At 48.5% G+C, this 11,772-nt stretch overlaps 1 protein-coding gene across 1 annotated transcript; it reads left to right on the forward strand.

Moving 5' to 3' along the window:
* Positions 1–4,206: 4,206 nt before the first annotated feature.
* LOC144160005 (uncharacterized) lies at positions 4,207–11,532 on the forward strand. The gene is made up of 6 exons (XM_077691632.1): positions 4,207–4,402; positions 4,484–4,648; positions 4,713–4,892; positions 5,990–6,169; positions 9,620–9,734; positions 11,458–11,532. Exons 1-6 carry the CDS (start codon positions 4,275–4,277, stop codon positions 11,530–11,532), a joined length of 843 nt encoding a protein of 280 aa, XP_077547758.1. The 5' UTR covers positions 4,207–4,274.
* The last annotated feature ends 240 nt before the right edge of the window (positions 11,533–11,772 follow it).

Consider the following 11,772-nt stretch of genomic DNA (forward strand, 5'->3'; position numbering starts at 1 on the left):
AACAATTTTTTTACTGTTTTTCGGCCACGAAGACTCATCTGCCATCTTAAAGTGGGAACACGGAGACTCACGACGATGGTGCCTTCCTGGCCGCGGTGCTTGTGGAACTGCATCATCTCCTTGAGAGGAAAGTCGCAGATGCCGTCGCTGTTTAGGACGAAGAAGGGCTCGCTTTTGTCGGCGAGGAGGTCCTTGGCGAGGGCCAGCGGTCCGGCCATGCCCAAAGGCTCGTCCTCTTGAAAAAGCGTTATCTTCACACCAAGCTGCGAAAGGAACATTACCAATGGGGTCACCTCCTCGGCCGGCTGACTCGTCGATATCGGGCGTGACATTTTAACGTTGCCATCAAAGAAATTACACGCTGTGTTCATTAACACGATTGCATTGTCCTGATAACAAAGATACCAATTCTATCGCAAACAGGAAACAAAAAAAAATAAAGCCATTCCACTCAGTGTGAACGTTGTGGAAAGTGCAGAGCAATGACACGCCATAATGGGTTGTGCCGCCGTTATCCGCTCGTTCTGACCACCCATCATAATCTTCGCCGCCCTGTCTCATTCCTAACATGATGAATTCCACGCAGGTTTGTCCAACGCATTTTAAATTTCCCGCCTTCACAGTGCCCGCACGCTCCCTGCCTGAAACTGCGCCAGCGGGTGTTCTGTTCTTTTTGTGCTTGCTTTTACTCCTGCGTGTGCCGACGTTGCACTGCCACTTTGTTTCGCTTACTCTCGTTAAAAACAACTCAACGAGTATTCCTAACTACATGAATGCGGGCACTGCCGGTTAATAGTGTATATTTTGCCTCAAATGTACCTGCAGTTTTCTTCGCACTAAACAACGGGGAAATGTACGACAACCGCCTATGGTTAACGAGTTTCTAACTCATGACTACATAAACCGCTTGGATTTGAAAGCCTCTATGGGACGCCACGACAACAGAACGCCGTGTGGCTCTGCGTGGGTCCAGCGAGCGAGCCATGACGACATGGCGAGGCCCTAAAGTGCTCTCGACTTAATAACCGATATGGGCAGTGGCCAACTAACGCCACTCCCAAGAAACACGATAAGGTGACTCTAGTGGGGCTTTTTGTTAGGTTTGAGCGTATATATGAACGATAAGGTGCAGTTAGCACACTCACGGCAACACTTTTACTGCTGGCATCTACAACATCACTCCTGACCTATTACCTCAATGTGGCATTAAATGAGGAAGCTTTTCAATATTTTTAGCATTTCTCAGCTTGTTTTGTTTTTTTTTTCAGTAAAGAAGCATCTTCTCTGGCTGAAGTAAACAGAACAAGTTACCAAAGGCAATTTTTTTTTTCAAAATGAACAGAGTGTTATTTTGTGTTCATTGCCCCTTAAGCTGAAGCTCATGCGCTAAAGCTACAGCAACGCGGTCCATAGCGGCATCTTTTCGATTGGTCTGTATAACATTCAAGGTTTCGAAACATGCCCTAAAATCTGAGACACACGCGGGTTTATGTACTCTGCCTAAACTGGAAATGTGTTTCGCACTACAGACGATTGATTGATTGATTGATTGATTGATTGATTGATTGATTGATTGATTGATTGATTGATTGATTGATTGATTGATTGATTGATTGATTGATTGATTGATTGATTGATTGATTGATTGATTGCAGTGTTTAATGCGGCGACGCATTAAACCCTAGCGTGAAAATATGTATATGTATATATACATATTGAAGTTAAACAACGCGGTTAAGAAGGAAGAATATGGGCAGAAATGATTATTAAACTTCCGCGTTATAATATATGGAACAAAGAAGTATCAACAACTCTAAAATTGAAAAAAAGTGAAAAACGAAAAAAAGGGAATAAAACCGCGAAAATTATGTAATAACCAACGGAGAGGGTGATGTTCTCGGGCAAAAGGACCGGTCTTGTGATATCCGTCTTCTCCTTTGATGATGATAATATTGATCCCCAGACACGATCCAGGAATCTATCAGGTGATTTTATTGCTGGAAGCAATATTTGGTCATATACGCGTTCGCTCCTGTGATATCCCGTTCCGAAAGAGGCCAGAAGGCGCCGCACTTCCGCTGTGATGTAGTAGAATAATTAAACGCATTGATACGTACCGCACCGCTCTGAAACCTATGCAAGGAATACTACACCACAAGTCCTCTGGAAATCACTATCACTAGCCTTGCGTCACAAAGGGAACTTACAAGATCGGCGGGAGCATTGCTTTACCGCATCCGAACGAGCTCAGCGAAGACCACAGCATGGCTATTCAAGGTGGGCCTCATGCCTCTGTGGGCCTCTGTATTCGTCATGTGCAGTGATTGGGGATGTGCACCACTACGTAATGTGTTGCCCAGGGCATCATGTCGAGCGGACTGCAATTCTCTCAGCGATTCAGAAGCTGGCAGCCCCACACGGCACTCTGGACTACATCGTTTTCTCAAGGGGACATTGAATGCTGCACAGAGACGTGTGTCGCCTTCTACTAGCTTTCGTCAGGAGACGGAACTGGCGAATTCGTGGTGAAAGGACACTACCATAGACTAATTAGGAAGAGCATAGGAGGAGAAATTGGAGGCATTTTCAGCCAGGCTAACCCCGCCTGATTCCACAAAACAACGAACCGACACCATCACAGTTTGTTTACAAACCAGATGCCGAGAACTGAGCTATCACTGCATTTGACAGTGAAAAGTCACGGGTCTAAGAAAATCACTGCTGCTGGTGCTGGAAGCCTGGCCGTTCGACAGAAAACCGCAATTCTGCCTTTAGCATACTGAAGACTAACGGAGTTTCTTTGTTTAAAAACCAGAAGGAGCGTTCCAAGAAAACAGGTGCGTTGGCGATGCTGATTCCCAAAAGGAAGTGCCTGGCTGCGTGTTTTCAAACGCTTCACTGCACAGACCATCCACGTGACAGTGTGATGTCCCTGCGCGCGCTATCCTTTTGACCGCCTGCTAATACGGCCCCACCGTTTGTGCTCTGTCGCCTAGATATAAGACATTGAGTAATCGCACTGACAGCTTGGGTGGGAACCCCAGCTGGTCTACTAAGTTTTTTTTTCATTGCTCAATCATCGTCATCATTGCTTAATTTTTTCCTAAATTTATTTTTCTTTCTATAGTGACACGTACACGTTATTTTTGTTAATAATGGAGATTTGGTATGTTTTAGGTCGCTTTAGGTTTCGGGCGCAGAAAATGACCACGTTGAATTAGCGTTCTCCATCGGACGAACGAACATGTCATGTGGGTGCTCTGTGCAGCAAAGCGTTTGGAAATACGCCACCTGGCTTGTACCTATCTGGGAACAAAATATCACCTTGTTGCTCACTGAGATGCATCATCACCATCATCATCATCATCACTCCAAAAGGTTTGGGGAATTCAACCCTGTACATTGAAATTTCGTTGGGACTGTAACTGTAACTAACTGCTTTCATTATGCTCGTTGTCTATTGCCTCATCGGTATTTTTATTTGAACCTCAAAATTGTTATTTTCATTACCACAATTTTCATGCTTCTACCTTTACCTGGTTTTTATTTTTTAGGCTACTCACACAATGAGATCCCAGTCCGACTTGGCTATCACACACAGTTGGCACGCGCTATTATTATCTTGGCTCAAACCAACCAACCAACAAGGATGGCTGTCCCTTCGTTGGTGGGGGGGGTGATTGTAATGAAGGGAAGCGAAGGGACCTCGATCTCCCAATCCCTACATGGGCATGCGCCGGAGACATCCAGCTATCATCATCGGCATCCGTCTCCGCATCGGCATCCCGTCATCGGCCTCCCCTTGTGAGCATAGCAGAAATCCTCTGTCGGGTTCACCGGCAACAGACTGTGCCGACACCGTCTCTCGCTTTTGCAACTCAGCTGTGATCAAACCTCGATCTGACAATCCCTGCGCGGGCATGCGCCGGAAACATCGAAACATCAGCTATCATCATCGGCATCAGTCTTCGAATCGGCATCCGTCATCCCGGCATCGGCATCCGCCTGTGATCATAGCAGAATAGCTCGGTCCGGTTCACCGGCAACAGACTGTGCCGATACCGTATCTCGCTTTTGCAACTCAGCTATGAATAAACCGCATTTCACGATGAAGAAAGAGAACAACGACGTGCTCACGCACCACACGCCACTCATGCGCTCGTGATTCACGTGATCCGCCGTCTTCGTTGTCGTCACGCACTCTCGCTCCCCCAAGAGCTCTAGGTTCATCCTGCTCCCGCGCTCTCGACTTATCCTTCCAAGCCACGGCTACCATGGATGCCAAGAACAAGAAGGCAGCCGTCTCTCCGTCAACGCCATCGGTTGCGGGCAAAAAGGACCACAAGAAGCTATCCAAGAAGCCTGCCAAGAATCCTGGCGATGATGCCGGGAAGAAAGAGGGGTAAGTTATTTCTGGCAAACGCAGTGCACCTACAAATATCTGCTCCTACCACCACCTGCTTAGTGCTCTTGAATTATCCAGGCATGCGGGAGCGAAAGTGAAGTCTCCAAACAAAGAAGTCGCCGTATCCCCATCTAAGTACGTCAGGACCGGGCCTCCCCTGGCGATGGCTGGAGGCGCAAAGAGCAGCAAGAACCACTCGAAGAAGCAGAAGGACGCTGGCGAGACCGCAGCCAAGGCTGTGAGGTTAGTTTTCCCTAAGGGAGCATAGTGCCCCCACAAACTGCTATCCTTATTCCATCCTTTCCAGCGCCTTGGAATTGTCGGGGCAAGCTGGAACGAACACGAGCACACCGGACGCGGGAGCAGTCGTCTCGTCGTCTAAGGCCGTCGTGAGCACGGCAAAGTCACCGGAGGGCGCAGAAAAAAAGCGTCGCCCCAAGCCTTCGAAGAACATCCCCACGACAAGCGATGACCCAACCAAGGACAGGTAAGTTAACGTACATTTATAGCTGGCCAAGTCATCCATCGCGTTACGGTACCCGACAGACTACCGGCGCCAATGTTCGGGCGCATAGGCAACGAAATGACTTTGACGCTCGCGTAATGGAGCGATTATGTACTGTGCAGCGTAACGGACCCAAGTTTTCAACGCGATAGCATTATTAGGGTCATTTCTCGATTTTGTCGTGCCCGCTACCCGTCCGCCATCGGTCTTGCTCATCAAGTGTCCACGGAAATACGCCACCACTGCCAACCGGAAACTCAGGCTCAGGCAGCCAGACGTAAAGGATACCTGGTGGTTGGGAAGCATGGAAATGATGCTACGGCGGATAGTATGGCAGCAATGGTGCGTGGTTATTCATCAAGCGTCCCGTCTGCGCAGCGAGTTCGTTCTCCCGCCGTTGGTGTATGCGCCGATTAGCCACTCTTTACGTGGTACTGTTACTGGTCTCATTCGGTGATTTTCCTTAAAAGAAAATGGTCTGCCATCAGCCGTGCTCATGAAGCGACCAGGGAAGACAGCGTCTCCGTAAACCTGGCGGTACGTCTGCGCACCCAAAGGAGACCTCGCGCCTCAAGCTTAATCAGGCGTAGTGGCTTAAAACCGAATGTGGAAAGGAGGAGACAGGCTTTTAGGCTTGCCGACAATGATACTGGTGTGCAGAAGACATAAAAGATACGTGGTTCCATCAATCGCCATTTCTGCGCAGTGAAGCTCCTTCTCCTACACAAAGCCGTTGTTGCTAGTTTCGTTCGGTAAAACTTCAGCGGTCGGAGAGCATGAAATGCGATTCAAGCAGCTCCGTTGACGACGAAGTAACGCTATCGTGTATTACATCTTAAGACCTAAACGCAGATGTCCCCTGCAACTTTTTCCCCTTTCCTACAGCCAAAATCATTGCAACAAATTTTGCGAGATGTCCTGCCTTAACAGCGATACAACTTCTGTGTGATAAAAAAAAAAAAGAATTCCATTCAATATGAAAGTCGTGGTCGGAAGTGCAGCGCACTGATGAGGGGTTAGTTTATCCTTAAGAAGCGGAGTGACCCCACAAATGGCTATCATTACCCTCTCCTTTCCAGCGCCTTGGAATTGACCGGTCAAGCTGAAACGAGAGCGAGCACTCCGGACGCGGGAGCAGTCGTTTCGTCGTCTAAGACCGACGTGACCTCGGCACAGTCGCCGGAGGGCGCAAAGGAAAAGCGTCGCACCATGACTTCGAAGCGCAGCCTCACGACAAGCGATGACAAAACGAAGGGCAGGTAAGTTAAAGCACGTTTACAGCTGGCTAAGTTATCCATCGTGTAACGGTACGCCGCTGACTACCGGCGCCAATGTTCGGGCGCATAGGCAACGAAATGGCTTTGACTCATGCGTAATGGAGCGAATATGTATTCTGCGGCGTAACGGACGCATGTTTATAACGCGATGATCCGCCTGATGTGCTATGATGCCGTTATCCGCTCATTTGCATCATCGCTGAGGCTCATACTTTCCCTTCCTTCCTTCTGTCTCGAAAAATTCAACAGCGGTTTTGCTCAATAAAATTCAAATTTTTCCCGCGATCGCAGTGCTAGCACGACCTATGCCTGGAACAGCACGAGAAGAGTTCTGTTGTTTTTGCGCTTTGTTTCATCTCTCACGTGCTCAAGCCTCACTGCTACGTTTTAAACGCGTGTCTTCTGCGGCCACGTTTTTTTGTTTGCTGTAGTAAAAACTACCCCAGCGGGCGTTCCTATCTAAGTGGACGCGGGGGCTGCCGGTTAATTACACAGGTTTTACCTGAAATGTACCTGAAGTTTTCTTTGCGCTAAATAATGGGGAGATCTATGACAAGTGCAAGCGATTCAGCAGTTTTTGGCGGTTATGATGCATAAACCACTTGTCCTTCGAAGCCTCTGTTTGGGTCCATTGCGCCGCTACGCCATCGGGCACTGTTTTAGACCGTTACGTCGTTACGTCTCCTGATTGCGGCGGTGGCTAAACACTGTGACAGCTTTCCAGCTACGACAACATACCGCGCCTATTCAGTGCTCTGCACTTCAAAAAATATTCGCCATAATGGGCTGTGGCGGCGTTATTCGCTCACTGCTTCCACCCATCAGGCTGTTCGCTTCTCTGTCTCTCATTCCTGTTTTAATGAATTGAACGAAGGTTTATCTAAATGCAATTCAAATTTCGCGCCTTCGCAGTGCTAGCTTGTCCCCGGCCTGGAACAGTGCAAGCGGGAATTCTGACATTTGTGTACTTGCATTAATCTCGCACGTGCTGGAAATTTATTGCGCAGTTAGGAAGGCGTCTTTTTAGGCGACCACTTTTTTTCACTTACTGTCGCAAAAAACAACCCAACGGACGTATATGGACGCGGGGCTGCCCGATATTTACGGAGATTTTACATCAAATGTGCCTGCAGTTTTATTTGAGCTAAACAACGGGGCGATGTATGACAAGCGCCAGCGGTTCAGAAATTTCAAACGTTTATGATTATATAAACCGCTGGTTTTTCAAACCTCTGTTTGGGTTCGTTACACCGCTATACCGCGGTGCTCTCTTTAAGTCCGTCACGTAGATACGCTGCCTGATTCAAAGATGGGGGAAAAAACTCCAAAGATGGGGGAAAAGCGCGTCGCATTTGATCGTCTACGGTGACGCGGAGGGCGCTCATCCACTGCGTACCCCTCGGCTAGTGATTGCTTCAGATTCCAGGTCGTGCTGGCAGTCTTATCTGACGCATTTTCGAGCCGACAACACAGCAGAAGCGCGGTACAGTGAAATCTTGATATAACGAACTCCAGGGGACCGCAGAAAATTGCTCGTTCTTCTGAAAGGTCGTTGTAGCAAAAATCGCAAATTTTAAGACAACAAATACTATTTCAATGCCTAAAACGACCTACGTGTACAGCAGTGCATCCTTGAAGTCACTTTTCACAAAAACAGAAACTCCCACCTGCCCTCGCGGGAACCCCTGTGTAGATGCGACGCATAGGCGGAGCGGTGAAGGGACCGCGTTTTACAGCGCCCATAATGTTGAGGGGACTGCGTAAGCCAGTCCCAGTCGATGACGACGTTGGCGTACTTGAAAATTGGCGTGGACTCTAGGTGTTTGAGCCAAGCGTGGATGTTGCTTCGCCGGAGAACGGCACACCGGTTATATGCGCAGCGCGCCCGAAGGAGAGGAAACCGCGGAAGAGAAAGTACTGCACATGCGCCGGCCCCAGCGCGTCTGCCGCGGCTATGACGCAACGTGCCACGGCTATGACGCAACGCAATCCAACACAATCCACTTTAATCCAATCCAATCCAAATCCAATCCAAGCCAATCCAATCCAATCCAATGCCCCTCGCGAGAGACTGTACGTTATCGGAAAGGAGAGGGGGTGAGCGGCGGAGAGCGCAGCTGGCGCGGCGAGGACAATGGGGGAGGGGCGGACAACGACGAAAACGACGACGACGAAGCCGGAGGGACAAGGCGAGTGAATCAGATGCTCTGCATCTAAAATGCACAAGTGACCAAGAAACAATGCACGTTTATTTAAAGTAGTTGGTAATTCCTTATGGAGCGTGCAGCACAAGCTTCTTAGAACGAAGCACCCCAACTCTTCCACATTCCTGTGGACTGAGTCAGTGGCCGTGCGGTTTTTCCCCGGAAATGTGCGGAGTTTTCGTATGCTGTTCAGCGCATCCGCAGTCGTCACGTGATCGTCATAGTCTTCGAGTATTGCCGCGGCTACCCTCAGAGGCATCGTCGTTCATGCTTTACTCGCTGCCTTCTTCATTCTGAGCGCTCACGCTCTGGAGAATCTCCTTTGTTGACACCTCCGCTGACGTCCGTGAAGATCCAGCAAGCCACCTGAGCAGCGGCGGAACGTAGAAAAACTTTAGGTGGGTCGCGAATAGCGTGGCCGCGGCTTACTCGACGGGGAAGGCCACCCATGCGTCAATTTTTCTTTTCTCCCTACCTCCTTTTTCACCTCTCTGGCATCGGCTCCCGCATTCACCGGAGCAAGTTGCAAGGCGTCCTCTTCTGCGCTGCGCCTTGCCGTGTCGTCTAGTAGCATATGGCTCCGGTTGCCGCGATTGTTTAATGGAAATCTAAGAATCTCCGGCCTTGAAAATATCAGTTCGTAGTACTGAGGCGTTGTTAACATGGCCCGGAACTAAATAAAATTATCGTTATTTTGAAAAGTTCGGTATTCTGAAGTACCTAGTAGTGAAATAATTTTACATTACAACTATAAGCAGTCGGCGTGGGATTTCTTCAATGCTCGTTAGTCTGAAAAGTTTGTTAATGTGGTGTTCGTTGTACCGAGATTTGACTGCATACCGTTCACTGAGATATCTAGAATGCCATCCAACGATTACGGCGGATGTCAAGCATGTTGTTTCACAGAACAAAAACCGAAACTTGTTTGAATTCTAATTTTGTACCTTGTCGAATTTCGTAAAACGTTTAACTGACGTCACTGCTGTTAGTTGGTGCGGTCGCTGCAAAGCGCGCGTGGTAGTTTTTCTTCTTTCAGGCTTTCCGAAAGAAGTACTCCATTATCTCACGGATAAACGATGAAAACTGTGTTTCTTTGAGCCAGTTTACGCAGTGCAAGCAAGAATAGGACCTTGAGAAATTTATTTCAGTGTCCCTTGAACACTGTGCGCCACTTGTGGCACAAGCGCGAACTAAACTACACATAAAACACACTGCTTCCCCTTTGCAGCAGGCCGACAGAGAATGAAACTGCCCAGTTCCCTGGCCAGTCTGAGGATGCGCAGGGGCAAAGCTCTGATAGCCCTAGCGTCCAGCCGGTTCTGACGTCAACAGCACCCGTTACGGTAAGCCTCTTGCCCATTATCGTTCAAATGTCATGGAGAGGTCTTAACAATATTCCAAAAAATTGCTTATTAAGGTGAAATGTTTAGATGTCTCATCAAATGTGAAAAGGCAGCGTCGCAGTCGTCGCCGCGGCAATCAGAATATCATTTGTACGAAAATGATCGCCACTGCGGAAAAAAACAGGCCGTGTATCTGCATCTTTCGCTGCAAATGTCGACGCAAGACGATAGTCGACTGGCGCCCCTGCCAAGTACGTGCCTACCTTGTGTTTCCCGCTCACCTCTCATGCTGTTCCTCTCCCGTCTAGTTCTACCCAAGATAACACGCTAGACGTTTCTCAAGTCAATTTAAATTTACCGTGTTCAGCTGCCCAAAGTCGGGTGCCTCGACGCCAACGCTGCCGTAAGGCGGAGACGCCCTTGAATCGAAGCACCCTACTACAACCTTTATAGAACCACATTACACTACTCCTATAGAGTTTCTCACTTGAATTTAGAAACTCTATGCCTACTTCATAACCGTTCCAAGTACAACGTGGAACGTATCTAGTGTAACCTTTCGTTGCTGTTTGAAGATTCCGCCTGGTTGCGCGGGTAACAGCAGGCGACGGCGTTGTGCAGGTGATGTGGTATTTCATTTGCTATCGCAAAAACCAAGCATCACTGAATGTTTTAAAAAGGAACACTGCAAATGTCAGTCATGTATTGATTTGTGGCCTTATGTTTGCGTAATGTCTTGTTCTTGTTCAATGATGCTGGCAAGTGTGAACATTAACACCAGATTTAGACGTCTAGATGTGGCTTTGGGTACATAAGACTAATGCACAGTTTGTTTCCCTTTAGCCGCATGACTGAATCGAGTCACAGACAGACAGACCAAAATTTCTGCATTTAGGTAGCGCAGGAAAGAGTATCGTCTTTAAAATACGACGCCCTCCTTTAGCAGGGACTCCTACCCCAAACACAGTTTAACACCCTCAATTAATACCTTATCTCCCCCACCCATCCCCGTAGAACTGCCCTTCTTGCCAGATTCCCTGCACCACTTACCACCTTGCCGGCAGCGCTTTACAATTCCGCGTCTCTTACTCTGCCGTCCCCAGAAGTTCAAAAACATTTGATCTCGCGGGTCCTAGCAAGTGCGATAGCTCGCAGCTCTTTACTGGAATAGAGGCGACCCACTTTTCCGTTTCTTTATCATTTACTTCTAGTTTCCGCCATTAAACTTTTTGCTTCTCCACTCGCATAAAAACACAATTGCTTTAGTGGGCGATTTCAAACCGCATCTCCAGAGCTCATCCAAATGTGTTACAACTGCGTCAACTGAAACCCCCTGCAAAACGGTAAAATAATATTATCCTATCGCGTGCAGCATGACAGGTGACGGCTCCAGGTTACGGCACCGTAGAGGAGGTGCGGGAAAAATGACCTCCTCGATTAGCAGTACCGTATCGTCCGGGGACTCCACGGGACGCGATCCGGCACTCGATATTCCCATGTATTCTAAGAGGGTCCCAGTCCATGTATTTATATGGGACTTCCAGACAAAATCGAGGTTATTGCGACGTCATCAATGTTATTGCAACAGATCGCGTAGGGAAGCTGTCGCTTTGGCAGCCTCCAGAACGGACACCGTAGGGTTCACGGCCAAACAAATTGAAATAATGCAAGTGAACCTAAAGGCGTTTTCGACTGACGTAGAGGACGTTACCCCTTTTCCCAGGCACAGGCGGATGCCAAAGATGGCGGCAACCCCGCCGATCTGCCTGCCTTCCAGGAGAGCCGCTACATCACGTAAGCTTCCGCTACCAACTCACTTGGACAATATCTGGACTATCCGCTACGTGCATGGCATTAGTGGCGACCAAGACTCCCAAACACAGTCTGTTGATACTCAGTTCATGATTCACCCTAATCTGGCGGAGCCAAACCGTTGCGACTAAGGCGACGTTAAGATAAATCATGTCTGTCCATCCTATTCACAAATTCGTTTACAGCTGTACTAGTTGCAGCTGCGGCTCTGGCAACAGAGCCACAA

The sequence above is a fragment of the Haemaphysalis longicornis genome, unplaced genomic scaffold (assembly GCF_048455015.1).
Source record: "Haemaphysalis longicornis isolate Haplotype H1 unplaced genomic scaffold, Haemaphysalis longicornis Haplotype H1 scaffold_10, whole genome shotgun sequence".
Lineage (NCBI taxonomy): Eukaryota > Metazoa > Arthropoda > Arachnida > Ixodida > Ixodidae > Haemaphysalis > Haemaphysalis longicornis.

Bases quoted from the DNA above. Each gene is read 5' to 3' on its own strand.
- LOC144160005 (XM_077691632.1), top strand. From the start codon at position 4,275: ATGGATGCCAAGAACAAGAAGGCAGCCGTCTCTCCGTCAACGCCATCG. The intron at 4,403-4,483 runs GTAAGTTATTTC...TGAATTATCCAG, and splicing joins GATGCCGGGAAGAAAGAGGG to GCATGCGGGAGCGAAAGTGA. The intron at 4,893-5,989 runs GTAAGTTAACGT...TCTCCTTTCCAG, and splicing joins GATGACCCAACCAAGGACAG to CGCCTTGGAATTGACCGGTC.